At 56.9% G+C, this 17879-nt stretch overlaps 1 protein-coding gene across 6 annotated transcripts; it reads right to left on the bottom strand.

Annotated features, from left to right (window-relative positions):
* Window positions 1-8: 8 nt before the first annotated feature.
* On the bottom strand, window positions 9-17845 carry USP19 (ubiquitin specific peptidase 19). 6 transcript variants are annotated; one of them, XM_010718604.3, is made up of 26 exons: window positions 15312-17844; window positions 13636-13692; window positions 12411-12539; window positions 11713-11846; window positions 10974-11381; window positions 10625-10892; window positions 10329-10485; window positions 10155-10226; window positions 9565-9680; window positions 9082-9296; window positions 8594-8795; window positions 8379-8512; window positions 8069-8227; window positions 7859-7969; window positions 7581-7691; window positions 7337-7438; window positions 6829-6969; window positions 6470-6588; window positions 6097-6234; window positions 5621-5985; window positions 4837-4947; window positions 4133-4349; window positions 3685-3837; window positions 3435-3598; window positions 3184-3362; window positions 9-1598 (listed from the first exon to the last, which is right to left on the bottom strand). In XM_010718604.3, the coding sequence occupies exons 1-26, from the start codon at window positions 15418-15420 to the stop codon at window positions 1365-1367; spliced, it is 4305 nt and encodes a 1434-aa protein (XP_010716906.1). In that variant the 5' UTR covers window positions 15421-17844; the 3' UTR covers window positions 9-1364. The 6 variants fall into 6 exon arrangements, with proteins under 6 accessions (XP_010716906.1, XP_010716908.1, XP_010716911.1 ...); XM_010718606.3 differs by having other exon boundaries at window positions 9-1580; XM_010718609.3 differs by having other exon boundaries at window positions 9082-9290.
* Between the last annotated feature and the right edge of the window lie 34 nt (window positions 17846-17879).

Raw genomic sequence — 17879 nt, 5'->3', positions numbered from 1 at the left:
GGGGCCCCGGCCATTCCCACTGAGCATCCTTCCTGAGACAGCCAAGGGCACTGCCGGCAGGACGGCATCGGAGACGGAAAAGGAAGTCACAGGGCTCTGAAGTCACCTCTCAAACCCAAACACTGCCGAGCAGCCCGAGCCTCGCTCAGCCAAGGGCAACACGTCTCAATGTCACACACCGCTGCCGCTACAGCCCTTGCCCCAGCCAGGCAGGACTGCGTGCTGCCAGGCCCTCCGGGCACCCAGCGCCCTGCACGTGCCACAACTGCTGCCCTACAGCTGGGGCCCCACGGCACAGGCAGGCAGAGCTCTGCCCACAGCCTGCTGCACCCAGCTGAGCACAGGGCTGTGCCTCTGTGTCGGCTGTGCCCATGGGACCAGCTCAGGGGGCAGGAGAGGGACACTCCATCCAGCTGCCTCCTGTCCTGGAGCAGGCTCGGGTACAGAGCCCCTGGCTGCTGCCACGGTCCTGTCACACAGGAGAAGGTGCTGCAGCTCTTTGGAAAACCTGCCTTTATTGGCACACCCCACAGCGTGCAGGAAAGCGACGCTGCCAGCACAGCCTCCCGCTGGCCTCCTGCAGCCTAGTTCGTGCCTGCTGCTCCCCAAGCCCACGCCAGTCCTCCAACGAGGTGCTGCCCCGTGCTCCCCCAGACCCATCCCAGACAGCTGCACGCATTGTAAACTGGGACCCCTAGACAGGCAGGGGCAGCCCACGCAGTTCAGTGAGTGCTGTGGGTGCCCCCTGGGGCGAGCAGCACTGTGGCCAAGTCCTCTGGCTGAGCAAGGAAGCACAAAGCACTCTATGACAAGTCATCCAGCCCCAGCACAGGAGATGATGCTGGCCCGGAGGGATACAACTTGTGCCAGCTCTGAAGAATGTGAGGCTCCTGAAGCAGGGAGAGGCAGTGGGACCAATGATCGCGTCAGGGCATCCTGTTCTCACAAAAGCGTCCAGGCAGGGCTCTGTTTGTTCCCAGGATGTTCCCAGTGGCAGTGGCACTGTCCTTTCCTGAGCAGCATGTACCAGTAGGGCCAGCCCCGCTGCAAGAAGGCAGCCAGGGCGAGGGCGAGCTGAGGGGATGCTGGTTCTGGGCTGTGCCTTGGCAACGCTGGGGGCCGGCCACGCAGACCTGCCAGCTGGCATAGGAGATGCCAGAGCAGACAGACAGGAGCCGACGGCCCCATGCTTCCCTTGGAGAGCGTTGGTGCCCACAGCAGGTGTGTCCTTCCCACAGGGTTCTGTCCTGCTGCCCAGAGGGTGCTGTCTGGCCACCTGGCAGCTCTGACATCTTCACCGTGCAGCATTCTGGCACACTGCGTGCCCCGGCAGCCCTGCTCTGCAGCTGGCTGTGTGCCCACACCTATCTCCAGCGGGTTTGGTAGATGAGCGGGTAGAACACGTTCAGGAAGAGAGCCACGATTGCGGCCGTGGTGGCCAGGATGAAGTATTTGACGCAGCCTTCATCTGGGTGTTGGGGGGTACCCGAACTCCTCTTCTGGCCACGGGGCCTCCAGGAGTTTCTCACAGGCCTTTGGGGAGCCTCGAGCTGCAGCTCTTGTTCTTCAGCCTCCAGTTCCTGCCAGATCAGAGAAGCCTGCGATGTGGAAACCTGCGTCAGCACTTGGAGAACACAACTGGCAACACCCCTCGCCATCCCCCGGGGCAGGCGGCTGCCTGCGAGCCCAGTCCCGTGCCCCACCAGCCCGCCTCCCCATGCAGCACGGTCACGCCCGCCCCCACAGCTCCTCGGGGCTGCTCTGGTGGGCTCAGGCGATGCAACAGGAGAGCAGTGTCCTTGCAGGAGCCAGTGGCTGGATCCCTCTGGAGTCGATTCTGTGGCACTGACGGATCCACGCAGGTGAGGGGGCAGGTAGTAAGCCCATCACAGCTCAAGTTTGGTGATCCCAATGCGATTGTTCAGATGATGGCCAATTCAGAGGCAGCTTGCATGGCAGGAGGCACGGTCGCAGCACAACTAGTCCCAGCTCTCCTTTGGTGGGTTGGGATCCTTTGAGAGCCAATCACAGCCCAGCTTCCAAGAGGATTATCTGCAGGCACCCAGTCACAGCCCAACCCTTCCCTGTGTCGGTGATCACGCAGGGCAGCCAATCAGGATGTAGGGTCTCTGAAGGATGCAGATGATTCCTGGTACTTGGATACCACTCAGGCCCAGTGGGATCCAATACATCCCATCACCATGTGGGACACAGTGCTGCTGAGGTCGTGATGAGCCCCAGGGGATCCAGTGAGGCCAGGTGCTGCAGGGCACACAGTGATCTCCAGCACATCAGGGATCCCACGGCCAGCACAGTACAAATGGGGCAGCCTTCCTGTGGCTGCTCTAGCACACACACCCTTGTGATGGGAGCAGCCCCAGTTCCCAGCAGAGAAGGCAGAGCCAGGACGCGCAGCCCACGTGAGCCAGGCCAGCTTGGATGGCCAACCACAAGGTCCCTATGGGGCACACGTGTTCAGCTACGCCACAGCCAAACACTGTCCTCAGATCCAATGAGGCCAGCACAGAGGGGACTCAGGGGAGCCTGGCAAGCAGGTGATTTGCTACACCACCAGCCCAGGCTTTTTTTCTGATATTTCTGCAAAGATCAGTCCAACCATGCCCTACTGATGAGTGCTGAAAGCACTCTCTGCCAGTGCACCCTCCTCACCTTTCTTGCAGCACAATGTGCTCTGGGTGAGTTTCCCATCAGCATCCCGCAGAAGCTCACAGGCTCAGTATTTGCATTCACCTTTTCTGCAACTGGAGTGGCCCTGTACTGGGCCACAGCAGAAAACATCCCCACCCTATTCCCAGGAGGCCGTACCTCCTGGCACAGCCAGCTCCCATTCCATTGTTCTCAGCCTTCCTCAGTACAGAGCCTAGCAGGGCACAGCCCCCTCCTGCCCATTCCTGTGCCCCAGAGAAGCTCTGTGCCCTCCCACCAGCACTCCCAGCCCAACGGCTGGAACCAGCTCTCCCACCACCCCTTAGGGACAGGACTGTTCCAAGCTCATAGCCGGAACAAGGCAAGGCAGACCCCAAAGCCTAGCCGGCACATGCTCTTTAGTCTCAGAGGCAGCACAGCACCGCAGCGGTGCTAGGCTCCGTAGGGTCCAGCAGGTGGGCACATGCATATTCAAGGCTCTGTGGCTCCGACGCTGGAAGGGACACAAGCTCTCACCTGACTGGCAGCAGCTTCGGCAGAGGGGGTGCGCTCGGCTCGGTGGTCTGGGGGGTGCCCTGGCAGGGGTCTCTCCACAGGAGAGTTCCTCCGGCGGTAGAAGAGGACATACGCGTATCTGGTTACCACCTGGCTCTCGTCCACGGTGGTGACTGTGCTGTCATCGAAGAGCCGCCAGCCTGAGAGGAGAGAAGGGTTAAGCAAGGAGACGGTCCACAGCTGCAGGGGAGGGGAGGGCGGCGGATCCTCACCCACGTCACTGCGCTGGCTGTTCTTGTCGCTGGGCAGGCGGGCGTATGCTGTGTAGTGCCCGCCAATCATGCCTCCATAATGATTGATTACGGCATACAGGTCATACATGGGCAGCTGCTGCTCACCCTTCCGGCCGATGCAGAATTTGCTTAGGTCCAGGCTCCTGAGGACAGACACAGAGATGGTCAGGGAACGGTCAAGGCAGCACAAGCAGTACTATCCTCAGCACTCCATCCCCTGAGCTCTCACCGGACAGGGAAGTCAACCATATCATTGATCTTGTCCCTCCAAATAAAGCTGCGGAAGGAGAAGCGCTTGAGCTGGATGATGAGGACGTTGGGCAGGCGCCACAGCATCAACTGCTTGGAGGCCTCACGGTGCTGTTTGCACTTGGGGCAGTACCTGGGGAAAGTATGTGTTCATTATCAGCGTGTAGAGAGCCCCGGCTTTCTGAGCCCAGCCCTAAGCTCCCCAGTGTGTAGATGTGGCAGAAGAGACAGGAGGTCTCAGCCTCCCTGCCAAAGGCAGGATAGCACATCCCCGCAGAGCGCTGGCATTGCTCCCTGCTGGCATCTGGCCTCCTTCCCCGGCGCTCCTGGCTGCCAGGAGAAATGTCAGGCAGGACCAGGCAGCTCCTGGGAAACCCCCGCTGCTGCCTGCGCCCGCAGGCTGGAACCCGCCACGTCGCCTTCCTCACCACGCTTCCTCCGGGGCCAGGACTTCGGGCTTGGTGAAGAGATTGAGGCACTGCTCCAGGGTGAAGTGGCCGGCTCGGGCTGCTTCGCTGGCTGAACTCGGATCCTCCACACACTCCAGCTCCTTGGACTCCACCAATACAAATTCCTTGAGGCGCTCATTGTTCTTCCACACCAGGGCAAGGGAACAGTCATCTGTCAGCTCCAAGGGGGTGTCACCTGCAAAGGGGCACACACCTCAGTTAGCTGGCCCCCAAGTCCACCCTGACTGGACTAGGAGCAGTCTTGCCCAGCCGTTTTAACACAGCACGGCCAAGAGGGTGCGAGTGCTCCTGCCATGCACCCTCACTGCTGAAGCTAGGTTCTCTGCCCCAGCGGGAATAAAATCAGCATCTATTCAGATATGAGGTGATCCAGCCACACAGATCTCTGTTCCTCTAGGAGTGTGGGAGGTTGAAAGGAACCAGTTTATTTGCTCAGGGGAGTAGGAGCTTGAGAAGAGCTTCCAGGGAGCAAGCACGAGCTCTGCATGGTGCAGCCCTGTCCTCCCACGCCAGACACAGCTTTTTGCTGCCCTGCCTGGTGCCAATGGCATATCTGGGCTTGCTCTGGCCCTAGGAGCCTCTCACACCCTGGCCACATAGATCCACTCTCTGCTAGAGGCCACGAGGGGTGAAATTGGATCTCCCCAGGACTCCAGTCTCACCTTTATCTTCCAGCTTATACTCTTTGTTGGCAGCATCGATCTTGTTGATGTAGAACTGCGTGGCACGGGTGCTCAGCGAGTCTGGAGTGTGCTGGTACCCAGGGATGGCAGCTGTGGACAGGCAGGGACATATCTTCAGTGACACTGCCTGTTTGCCCTGCGTAGGGGCCAAGAATTTGCAGTGCCCCCACCCCCATCTCACATGCTACGGCCTTGCAGGGACACAACCACGTGCCCAGTGTCCTTGACTATTTTTAGCAGATGCCTGCCCCTGGCAAGCCGCGCTCCTCTGCCTGCCTTGCCCCTTCACTGCACATTGCTGCCATCCTGAGACAAGTGTCTGGAAACGTGACAGCTGGGCGGCCGAGCGCGAGAGGCTGCTCCCGTGCAGCTGAGTCAGAGTGAGGGAAACATTGCACTCACAGCCTCGAGGGGCTCAGCGCTGGGCTCTGCCCTCCCACGGGACTCAAGGCTTCTGCCAACCCTACCTCCCCACTCCTCCAACAGCCCAAACTCTTTCCAAGTCAGGTCTCTGCTCTGCTGCACAGGCCCTGCCAGGGCAGGGCAGAGCGTGGGCTGTTAGGCATTTTAGGTGGAGCTGCACTTCTGAAACACGGCTCCCAGAGCTTCCCGTATATCCAATGGGGTCTCCAGACCAAGCCGCATGGGGAAAACAGATACTGTGGTGAGAGGTGATGCCAAGGAGGGAAAACTGCTCCCTGCCTTGCCTGGGGGCTGCCTGGGTTCCTGGCACAGACAGGGTTAGCACCGCAGCACCTCCTACCTTCTGGTTTGAGGGCTCTCTCATAGGATGGCTCTTTCTCACAACAGCTGTCACCCTGCAAATCCATGTGCTCAGAGAAGCCCGAATCCAAGCTCAGCAGGGAACTCCTGGCAGCCAGGACCTTGCTCCGAACAGTGCCAGTGTCGCTCATCTCTGGGTGCAGCTCAGGCACAGCTGGTGAGAGGGGAGGCTCCTGCAGGAGGCCAGAAGCCCTGTCCCCATCTCCCAGCTCAGGAGCAGGGGTGGCGGCGGCACAGCTGCCTTTGGCCAGGGGCTCCAGTTTGTCTAGGAGAAGAGGCTGCAGCCCCTGCTCTGGTGACATCCGTCCCAGCTGGAAAGGAGGCTGGAACACGCTGACCGAGTACCTGGGCAAGGAGTTGTCAGTCACAGCGAGCCAGGCACAGGGCTGGGTTCAGCTCAGCTCCTGGCTGTGCTTGCTGCTGCAATAGAAGGACCTCCCTTTCCTGCACCCTCACCTTGCGTAACCCTCCAGCAGTTGGGCAAGGCGGGCGTAAGTGAGGCGGGATTCCGGCACACTGATGAGGAAGGGGAAACCGATGTTCTCAGGGCGGCACAAAGCCTTGTGGTCTGGCCAATGTGTCTTCTGACATGTCCTGTAACACACAGAGCCCCAGTGAACCCGGTTCCTGCACACAAACAGGCAGGACCTCAGCAGGAGTTTGGTGGGGCTCAAGGGGTGTGTTTGGAACAAGAGGAGTGCTGCAAGCCAAACTGGCTCCCGCCCAAAGGCCAAGCCCATCCCACCTCCTCCTAGTGGGCTGAGTGCTCCCACTCAACCCTCCACAGCTGGAGACCCTCCCTCCCCTGTGAGGCACCAAGCCAACTCACACGTTGCAATAACCGACTCGATAGCACCTTGTGCAGCGCCTAAGCTTCTCTTCCTCTGACAGCTGCTTCTTCTGGCAGGCTGCACACTTGGCGACAGGGACACTAGGTACCTGTGGGCGCTGCAGGAGAAAGAACCCATTGGGCATGGCAAGGTACCTGAGCAGGGTAAGGTAGCCTTGTCAAGACCTTGTGCTTGTTGCAGCTGGTAGGAGTCACTCACCAGGATGGGCAGCCCGTTCCTGCAGGCAGAGGGTTGCCAGGGCCATACACTGGGCACAAATCAGCCAGTATGCCAGCCTTGTGTGTTACCCTTCTGCGCAAGCTCTTGCCTCCTAACAGTCTCAATCCCCGCTGCTTACCTGCTGGACCTGCAGCTCCACTACCCGCTCCTTGGCCAGCTCTGGGGACAGCACCTCGAAGCAGAGCAGCAGGTCTGTGGGAGAGACTGTGTCCAGAGACTGGGATGGCAAGAACATGCGTTGGAAGCGATTCTTGATTACCTGCCAGGAAAGCAGTGGAACAGGACTGTGTGAGGGGCTGCCTCATGCTCAGAGGGCTGTCCAACTCTTCCTCTCCTGAGGAAGCCACATGAGCCCCACAGTGAGCTATGGCACCAGTAGCATCACAGAGATGGTGTGCTCTGCTCACCATCCTGCCAGGATAGCACCGCCTGCCCCGCTGCAGAGGCCCAGCCCACTTGAGCAGGGTTCTGCCGTGCAGCACCTCGTGCATGACACTACCACCCATGGACAAAGCTCATCCCATGGACAAGTGGCTGCTGCTGGCAACGTGTTCTGCACAACTGTGGGAGCCAGGGGCATCCACATCAGCAACCCACAGCTTGGTGGTCAGTTTTAGCATTCTCACCTCTGCTAGGCGCAGGTTGTCTGGTTTCACATGCACGCTGTGGGCCACCGAGTCGAGTACCTCCATGGCACTGGAGTTCTCCTTGCTGATACTCACAAGGAACTGCCACAATGTAAGTGCCACATTAGTAATGCCATATCAAGACATGCAGGCCCTGGCTTAACACAAGCCCACTCGCACAGGACCAGCTGCCTGTGGCACCTCCACCTCAGGCTACCTCCCCATAGTAATTAGTGTCCTTTACCTTGATGGGCTTCTTGTGCGGTTCCTTTGCAAAGTAGTATACAGTCAACACCTTCTGCTTTTGTGGGAGTGGGACTGGAAGGTACAGGAAAGGGTCAAAGGTGATGGATACCTGCAGACAAGAGAGCCCACTCAGTACTGGGAATTGTTTGTGTCTGAGATCAGCAAGACAACAGTCTTGTCAGACTGGAGATCCAGCCATGTCCTGTGTGTTGTGCTCTAGGGGCTGGAGCCTGCGGAACAGGAAGCACAGGGGCACAGCCTCCAAGGCTGCTCTACCTTGGAACAGACTGGGCACACCAACTTGGACTTGTACTGGCCCTGAAATAGGTCCACAATGAAGGAATCATTCCTCATCTTGTGTCGCTGCCAGGCCTCCTCAGCTACCACCTGTGGAGAGAAAGGGCTCAGCACTACATTAATCACACGGGCCAGGGCTGCTCTTTAGCAGCCAGTGCTCACAACAGCCTTGGAGACAGACATCGTCACCTCATCAGGCCTCCCATCTGAGTCAACAGTTTCTGTGTAGGGTTTGTTCTGGATGCGGTTGAGATCCTCATGTAGGCCATCAAGCAGAAAGGCCATAAACTCTTGAGCATCGTGTTGGGCATAGCCAGTGAACTGGCTGGCCTTGCTGGCCACAATTGCCTGTGGGGAGCACAGTCATCAGCCCACCAGCAACACTGCTTGCCCCATGCCCAAAACCTGGCTGCACCCAAAGCAGCAGAGCAGCACAGAGAAATGCTGAGACCCACAGCTGAGGACAATGCAGCAGCTCCCACAGAACACTGGTACCTACCTTCAATTTAGAGGGCTGAAAGGCATGGTGTGTGCCTTTCCACAGCGCTCGCAATAGCATGGCAAAGCCAATGGCCAGGCGTCCCCCTGTCCCTAGGGGGTTGTTGTAGTTGATTTCAGACTCGAAGGACCGATCTGTAAGATATGAAAGAGAGTGAGGGTGGCTGCTGGCTGCACAGAGTGGCAGAGCTCTGCTTAGCTCCAGGATGTGCTCACCATGGAAGTAGTCACGCAGCTCCCGGGTGTTGGACAATGACTGGATGACACTGTTCATGAAGCAGGTATTGCCCAGATTCACCAGCCCTGTGAAGCCAGGCAGGCACACCTTCTTTTTTTCATCTTCATCCTCATCATCTTCCACACTGTCAGCACTCACTGGGCTGTGTGTCATCGGTGGCACCATGCAGGTTGGTTTGGGCTGCCAAAGCAGAACTAGGTGTGATGATGCTGTGCACTAGGGGGTCTCTGGAAACATCAGAGAAACCCAACTATCCAAGCCACACCTCACATGGGGCTGGAGCCATCATCCATCAGGACAACTGCTGTCCCCAGTTCTGCCAGCTACACCTGAGGAGCATTGCTGACTCCTCCAGGAACAGTCTACCAGACCCCAGAGCAGCACCAACGAGGTGGAGTCCAACCAGAGGGACAACTGGACGCCCATCTCCCCCCAGCCAGGTCAAACACAATATAGCTCTACTCACTGAGGGGATGTGTGGCTCTTGCTTCACTGCCACATGCTCTTGGGCTGTACGGGCTGCCACGCCATCCAGACTCCCATCCTCAACACGTGGCTTCTCTTTCTCACTGGTTCGGGCCTCTTCTTTGCTGGACAGGGGGTGCTGGTTACTGCCTGGAGGGGTCTTATCCAGAGGGGTAGGGCCTGTAGGCATGGCAACCTTTGCACCACCCACTGCACCTTAAAAAGGGGGAAGGGTGGGCCTGTGGTTAGCAGCACCGTGCACTGCCCACAGTGGGGCTGAGCTGCTTGGCCCATGCTCACACACAGCCTCTTGCCCACTCCCACCTTCCAGTGCAGGAAGGCGAGCAGCAGATTGCCTGCCCCACACCCCTCCTTCCCCATGATCCCATGCCAGAAGACCCAGTGCCTTCCAGTCACTGCAGGTGGTGAGGAAAGCGCTAGGTACAAGCAGGCAGTCAACACAGAAAGAAGGCAGGGTGCAGACCTCGTGTGGCTGGAGCCTCCAGCCCCCCCCAGCGTTGGCTATGGCGTTTCTTCAAGCAGACATCAATGCGAGATGCTGTGAAGGTGTATGTGCACTGGTCTGGCTCAATAAGGTTCCTGCAAAACACACAGAAAGTAAGGATTGTCCCAGTCCCTCCAGCAGCCTCAGAGATGCTCAATTCTGCAAGGCAGGGCCACAGTCTCCCAGTTAGCATCAACCCTGAGGGGGGCTACACAAAGCAGAACAGATACCCTCAAGTCTAGCCACACTGAGCACACAGGAGACCTGCCTTCTGGGGGATAAATTCTGCCTGGCTTCACATACCCACTCTAGTGGGATATCTCAGCTTAAGCACACGCAGCCTCGTCTGGCTCTGTCCCCAAGAGCTCTAGATAAGGCTGGGGGAAGACTGCAGATAACGAAGTTTTCTTCTCTGCAATCATCCCAGGATCGTGGTGTTAGTGCAGTATGGCGTGATGGAGACACTCAGGTGCAGAAATGAGTATGTCCTGCACAAACCAGCCAGCTGGGACTGGCTCCTGCTCTCAGCTCCCTCATCTCAGTGTAAGCAGGCAGGATGGGAGTCATACCTGAGCTTCACCTGCCACCGGAACACTGTGTGGGGCCCACAGCCAGGATGTAGGCGAAGGAAGTTTATGTCACTGCAAAGAAATATAGAACAAGTGAGAAGAGGTGAACAAAGTAGCCTGGCAGCAGCCAAAAGCTCCACATCAGTTTGATGCCATCCAAAAATGCATTTGTACCTTGTTTGGAACACCAGTGTAAAATCTTGCTCCCGGAAGAAAACCTTGGAAGTCTCCTTGTGAATCTCCTTCACATATACATGCACCACCACCAGGTCATTGCCCTTCTCATATGAGTCATTCTTGACAAAGGTCAGGCTCACAAAAGGCTCTGGCTCTGAGCAGGGAAAGACATGAAGAGAGATCACTTTAATTGCACTCCAAGGCAGTACTGCAGGTTGGCCCAGGAGAGGTCCTGAGCAGAGGGACTTTCCCAACCAGGCCAGTCTACAGACACTGACCCCTGCACCACTCACCGTCAGCTGCTGCTTCCAGAGCCACATCGTCCTTGGACCAGTCCCTCTTCTCTCCGTCTCTGCCTAGAGGATGTGTGGTTGATGGGATGGCCTTAGAGCTCTCTCCCAAGACAGGTGCACCCTCTCGGCCCCGTGAGGCTTCGACAGGGCTGCCTGGCTGCAGGACTCTTTTCTCCACGCAGGTGGCAACACGGTGGGGGAACATCTCTGTGGTAGCAGCAAGTGGTGGCACCTCCACAGGAACAGTCTCCTTGGCCATAATCACAGCCTTTCAAGGCAGAATGACAATGAAAAAGAGATAACTTGACCCCCCATGCCGCCTCTTCAACAACATCCCATAGCAACATACCTTCTCTAGTGGCGGTGCGAGGTCAGTCAGGGCTGTAGGCGCATCGCCCTGGCTGGCTCTGCCATTGCGACGGCTGCCTGATCTCCCACCATGCCCTTTGCTGGGCTCCACGCTCCCGCTGATTCTGGTATTCGGCTCTTCTTCAGCAGGAGCCACTTTGACGTACACCGCCCGCTTGGCGCTGGGGCCACTCTGCGTCCCTGGGCTGGCTGGGCTTTTCCCTCCCAGGGCCTCGCTTCTTCCCTGAGCGCGCTTGGGGTTGGAGGGCTCTCGGCGGGTTCTTGGCAGCTCAGTGCTTTCAGCCCGTGGCTCTTCAGTGGCCAGTTCTGCAGAAGAAGCCTTCTCCTTCCCATTCTCCCAGCACGTGGCCCCCTTGCCTGGCTCTTTGGATCCATCTTTCTTTCTCTTCTGTGAAAAGTAGTACAGCACAGTGGGAAGACAGCCAGGCAGCAGTACCTGTCTTGCTCTCTGCCAGCCGCTCACCCTTACACCCCCTTCCCCGGGCACACCAGGGTTCTATTCCAGAACCCAGAGGCTGTGGCAGGCAGGACAGGGACATAACAACCTGCCTCCTTTGGACAGAGGTGGTTGGCTCAATGTCCCCGTGCAGCATGGGGATGCAGGATGTGTCCTAAGATGCTCCCTGGGTCAGGGCAGCTCAAGAGCAGGGAGTGAAACCCTCACCCAGCTGTCAGGCTCCATACAGTCCCCTGAAAGGCAGAGGTCCCCTTGCCCTCACCAGAAGCGAAGACCAGGTGTGGAGCGGGATCTTCTTCTGAAGCACAAGCTGCAGAAAGTTTCCCTTCTTGCACTGTATCTTGCTGCAGGAGCCCTCAATCTCCTCATAGAACTGACAGCTCCACTGGCGCCCATCTGCAAGAAAAGGGGGAGAGGACCTCAGGCAGTGCAGCAGGCAGCAATCTACTCTACCCATAGCCCTCCCTCACCTGCCTCAGGGGCTGGGAGAGCTCTTGTCTGAGAGCCAAAGAGGCTGCAGGCAGGCTGCCACCACATCCCATGAGCCTCCAGAATGATACCAGCTTCATTGGGTTTGCTTTGTACATCTGGCTGGCCTCCTTCCCAGAGGGAAGGCACCGGGTCTCCCTGCCCTCGGGGGCATGGACACTTTTTCAAGGAATACCCAGCACCAACTCAATCATCCCAGAGGGCAGGGCAGAGATGCATCCAGCACAGCAGTGGGCACCTGTTCACTTGGCAGAGAGAAGCCAGCTCCCATCCTCTCCAACCCTACACCCTTCTTCTTTTACACTGCTCTCATATCAGCCTGGCCTGCCAGCTGAAGCTGTGCCAGCTGACAGCGGGGCATTGCCTCTGAAGGAAAGGTTTTATGCTCGTCTGGATCAGCCCACATCTAGTCCAGAGACGTGCCAAGCACTGCTGGAGAAACATTTGCAGCAGTCACTCCATTCCTTGTACCTGGTAGTTTGATCACACAGTCAGTATCAGTGAAAAAAGTATCCACGTCCTCCACCTTCAGAGATCCACTTCCCAAGTTCAACTTGACAATGATCTCATCAGCATTCTGCTTCCAGTCCAGCAGCAACTCTAGGAAGAAGAAGGGAAGCATCATCCACTCACCCAGGGTGCATGGCCACAGTGCCCACGCCCAAGCTGGAGAGCGTGAGCACACTTGGTTGAGGACATCAGGGCAGAGGACACAGCTCATGGCAGTGAATGAGAAACAATTGTAATCTACTCTTATCAGGTCACAGATGAGGACCTGAGCAGGTTGCAGCAGGTCAGGTGAATCCCAGCGGGAACCAGAGAGATCATGAGACAGAAAGGCTTGGCCCAGTCATGTGCAGCAGCAGGGCTGGAAAGAAGGGGCGGCTCCTGCCAACTACAAAGCAATTGCTGCTTTCCCAGCGAACAAGGAAGCCACAGAATTACTCTAGGGGATACAAGTGGACTCTGAACACAACCAGAAATTGCCACTTCCCCTTTGCATATGCAAAACAAATAGCTCAGCTATAGTCACAAAGAGCACTGTATTCCTGATAGGTAAGCACAGTTAACACAGCTGAAACACAGGTGGGCCAGCCAGCCTGGCACGAACATCTCATTCAGGGAAAAAACACAGCAGCAGTGTCAAGCCACAGCAGACAGAATCCCATTAGGTGTCCACCAGGCTCTAGGTCTGCTCGTGCAGCATCCTAAAATCTCTACAGAAAAAACTTGATGTTTCCTTAATTTCCAGTTGGTTCAGTCCTACTTTCTCAGCTGTCAGGATTTTAGTCCATCTGTTCTCAGAGTGAGGACCTGGAGCCAAGGCAAAAACCAACCAGCACCTGATGGGTGACATGGCCTGGGATCTTCCCAGCCTGTCAGGCTTCCTGCTACAAAACAAGCAGGAGGATGCCAGGAGCAAGATATCCCAGGGCTGTACTCATAGGCACTGTGCACCTGGGCCAGAAGCAGTCTGCCATGTGCCTTGAACCTCTCCCTTGCAGAGGGTAGTTCCCCGCCACGTGTAACATTCTCTGGGAAGGCTGCACCCTGTTAAGAGGAGCACAAGGGCAAGGGAGCGCTCGGGTTAGTTCTGCTGATTGCCAGAGCACAGGATGACAGGGCAAGAGCTTCAAATCCTTTGCGAGGGCGCTCAGTGGCCATGCACTGGCAGCTAGTGCACACCTCAACTTACCCTCCTCCAAGTCCCTCTCCTGGGAGGTCTCAGCCTGCTCGAGCTCAGGGCGAGACACTGGTGGGCAGAGAAGCAGAGCACAGGTGGGTCTCTCATTCAGTCACTTTGGAGCACAGGGCTGGTGCTCCAACACCCAAAATTTTATACATCAAACCAAACTTCTGTCCAGCCTTTTCACTGTTTATGCGCTGCTCATTTCCCTCAGCTTTCTCCCACCTCCCTTGCTGCCTTGAGCTTTTCCACAGTAGCAGAACAAGCCAGAATCCAGGATGGGTGCTGTGTACTCCTCACCCCAGTTCAGTAGTGAAAGCAAAATAACACTGATGCACCAGAAAGACAGTGCAGCTTCAAGGCCTGAATCACTGTGAAGCTTGTGGTAACTGGGCTGTGTGCCCCACTCAGTATGCCAAGTCTCTGCTAGCTCCCAGTCTCCACCCACATAGGAGAGGCTCTGTCTTGATCTTACACAGAGAAACTGATGTTCGGTTGTGCTCAAACCAATTTTGCTGTAACAAGAGAACCAGGCAGCCCAGCTGCACTTTAACATTCCCATCACTGCGCAACCTGCCAGAGATAAAACTTCCTTCCAGATCAGACCAGGGGACCAAACTGACCTGACACCTAATCCCTGCTCCCTGCAGGATTACCTCCAAGAGCCAGAAACATTTCAGGGTCAGCTCCACCCCCACAGGGAGATGTGCTGCGCTAGGCAAAGGGGTCAGTGCAACAGCACCTTGTCCTGAAGCAAAGAACCAGTGGCAAAAGGAGCTGTGGTCTCCACTCTAGAAAGCTCACAGGACTGTGGGCTGCCCTCCTCAACAGGCCACAGAACAGCAGGGAATCTCTGTTGAGTGTTGCAGTCACAGGCGTAAAGGTGCAGCAAAGCCACACACTCTGTGCCTTGGTGTTTTGCACTGGGGGTTGCAGCCTATGTTTCAAGCCCAGACATCAGTAAATGCTATTTCACCTTGGCCTACAAAAGGCTGTGTTATTTTGAGGTTACAACAGTCAGCACAGAGCAGGCACAGAAATCAAGCAATTTGCCAGGGACACTGTGCTGCAGAAGCAGGAAGCTGTGTTTGCCTCCTGCCTGCAGGTACTCCCTGCCCAGCATGGCAGCCTGCACCTGGAGCAATGTTTTTGTCACCAGATACACAGCGGCCATGGAGGGAATTACCACAGAGCAATGTCTCACTCGAGCCGCGCCTCGCCCTGGTGCAGGAGGTGAAGCAACAGCCCCATCCACAGGCCCTGCACCCCGTGGGTGCTGTCAGCACCTCCAGTACCAGCCTGCAGCACACAGGCTGAAAGACAGAAGTGTGTCCAGGTGCAAAAGCACCTGCAGGCTTTGACCCTACTCCCCCTAGGTCAGGCAGTTCAGCCCAGATGAAAGCAGTGAACAGGCACTGTGGGCAGCGTCAGGCTTAAACTAACAAAGGAATGGGCCCAATCTTCCTCACATCCCTGGGGCTAGGCAGCACAAAAGAAAGGAGGTTACAGGTCCAGGGAGGACACTGTGCCAAAGAAGATCCCACTGCATGGTTTACAATCAGTCACAGGAAGCGATTAGTTAAATCTGCTTATCCTGCAACAGATGGCTGCAAGGCTCCCACCCGCAGAGCCAAGAAACCATCCTGCTGGGCCTGCTCCCTGCGGCACTGCCCGGGGGCTCTCACCTTCCTTGCTCTCCTGGTTGGCTCGATCCTTTTGCTTCTTCTTGTTGGTGGTATCATCCAAGCCCCGAGACACTCTCCTCTGGCCAGGGGCATTGGTGCTGCTGGACATTTTCAGCCGTTTGGACGACACAAACGGCCCACCAGGGTCAGTAATGGAGTCTGGGTCAGGGGTGCGACGTTTTCTTCCTGGCCCAGCTATCTTGGCGACTCTCTGTGCTCAAACTCTCTGGCAAGGAACTAGTGGCCTAAAGAGAAGAGAGAGCAAGCATGGCAGGAGGAGTAGATGGAGAAGGTCCAACAGCATCAGGAGCTACCGTCCCCAGGCTCCCAATGTCCTCACTTGTCCTCCTCTGCAGCCTTTATGGGAAACCCCTCACAGCCCTTACAACAGCCAAAAGCATGGGCTCCCAAGACACACAAACCTGGAAAGCAATTGTCATGCTCACGGCGCCCACTACATCACCCAGAACCGCTGCTGACTCTAATGGCATCCAAAGGCAGAGCAAAGGGGGAGAAAGTGATGTCCCTGTCCCACACAAGCTGGCCCCACAGCACAGGGTACTGGGCAGGTCAAAACAGCACTCCATGTAAGAAGATGAGAATGGAAGAGAGAAACACCCTAAGAAGGAAGCAGCAGGAGAAGCAGAAGGCCTGGGAGAGGCTCCCGTGACAGCAGAAAGCAGAGCTCCCCGGCACGAGGGAAGCTCCTCCCTCCACCCACCAGAACAGCGGCACCTTGCATATTCATCTCCCGCTGATTTACAGACAGCGCCAGCAGGGCCCGGCTGGAAACAAGACACCCCTGCTCCGAGTGCTGGGGAGGCTGGGCATGGCCACCCATTGCCACCCAGGCCAGAGCCAGGAGCCACCGGCCCAGGGGCTGCAGCTGGTCTCAGTTTTGCCCTGAGATGTTCAGAACAGAGAACAACTGGCACAACCTGCTGAAAACAGCTTCCTTGAGCTCAACGGCATCTTGGCCCCGCAGAGCTCACAGCTGTGCCTGGTTCTCCAGCAGCAGGAGCCGCACATCAACCTGTCACCCTTGCACCAGCGTGGACCTAACAGTTCTGCTCAGACACAGTCAGGGGCAGGACATCTTCAGGGAAAGCACCAGTTCAGGCTGAGCAGTGCCAGCATGTTTGTATTCCAGGAATGCTCATGGCAACCAATGACCACAAACTGCAGCAGACTCTATCAGAAGTGCTGGCACCCTTTGTGCAGAAGCAGCAGGCCCAGCTCCATGGCAAAGCCCACACTGAAACCACTTCTCATCAGGCTGACCTGCCCCAGTCACCAAGAACCAGCAGATCAGAGTGGAAAGCTCAAGTGCCTCTGGCTGCCCAGCACGGGAACCCTCAGAACTCACACCAGGAAGGCCTCAGCCAACCCAGGAAGAGAATGCTGAGCAAGACCTTGCAGTAAGCTCCCAGAAAGGGATGAGAGCAGATGTGGAACAGCAGCAGCACCAGTCCTGAGCTGCTGAATGTACTGTACTGGGCATTGCTGCAAAGCTTGGCAAATGTGGGCAAGCGTTTTTTTTCACTTTTGTTTCCAGTGGGCAATTTCCAGAGGAGCAGAAAATGAAAAACAGATACTGCTCTATGCCTGGCCAGGCCAGGCCACATTGCATCCAAAGGGGCAGCACCAAGAAAAAGGAGACAGGGAGCTCTGAGTAGGGTCCTAAAGAATAAGGAGGGCAGGCATGCTTGCAGCTGCTCTGTCAAGGAAGCCGGGCACTCCCCTGCCTGCTGGGGCTTGGCTTCTTTGGGTCTGCAGCCACCAGTTACACCTAACAGCTGGCAGGAACTGAGCAGGGCTAGGACTCTGCCTGATTTTGGCTGCCAGAATCCTGATCACAGCCTCAGGCCATTGTGGGTGCCTCAGGGTTTGAGCCAACTGCAAGATAAACACGAGTTACTCTCACTGGTTTATCCTAATCCTGGACTCTTCCCCTCTCCACAAGCAGGAAATGTGCAGCAACGGGGCAGCAGCCAGCTGTCCACAGCACAGCATTTTGGGTGCTGCTGCTCCCAGGGAGTCAATACTGAGGGAGGTAATATCAGGGCTGAACCTTTGGGAGGCACCAGGTGGGTGCGTGAGCAGCAATACTGAGTGCTTCAAGTAATGGAAAGCGTGGTTATAAGAGTAGGTGCTTCTCCTTCCTCTCATGTGTTGTGTCAGTGTGAGCACCCACGTGCTGCAGGGTGCATCAGACCAAGAAGCCACATAGACTGAAGTCCGGATGGCTGAGTTTACTTCAACCCAAATCAGCTCCACAGCCCAGCTCATCCTGAGGCTGCACAAACACTCTATAGCAACCCCAGTAAGGTATGAATACAGAAATAGCAGCAAGTAGTCGGGCCGTACGGCCACCTCATCCCATCGCAGGACCAGTAAGCGTTCGGGCAGCGACAGCAGGAGGTGCACAACGGGACGCGTGCTGCCCCAGGTGCCGGGGCTGCATTCAGCACTCGGCAGGGAAACACCCTCTGCGTCCAGCCCCCGGCGGAAGCCTTTAACGGAGCAGTGGGGAGGAGGCTGCCCGCCCCCATCATCTCTTTCCTTCCC

The sequence above is a fragment of the Meleagris gallopavo genome, chromosome 14 (genome assembly GCF_000146605.3).
Source record: "Meleagris gallopavo isolate NT-WF06-2002-E0010 breed Aviagen turkey brand Nicholas breeding stock chromosome 14, Turkey_5.1, whole genome shotgun sequence".
Classification (NCBI taxonomy): Eukaryota; Metazoa; Chordata; class Aves; order Galliformes; family Phasianidae; genus Meleagris; species Meleagris gallopavo.
This window is presented reverse-complemented; position numbering and strand designations above follow the sequence as displayed.

Coding starts and splice junctions, on each gene's coding strand:
- USP19 (XM_010718601.3), bottom strand. CDS start 15,420: ATGTCCAGCAGCACCAATGCCCCTGGCCAGAGGAGAGTGTCTCGGGGC. Junction 11,382..11,712: donor ACACCTGGTCTTCGCTTCTG/GTGAGGGCAAGG, acceptor TACTTTTCACAG/AAGAGAAAGAAAGATGGATC. Junction 7,692..7,858: donor TGTGCCCAGTCTGTTCCAAG/GTAGAGCAGCCT, acceptor TCTTGTCTGCAG/GTATCCATCACCTTTGACCC.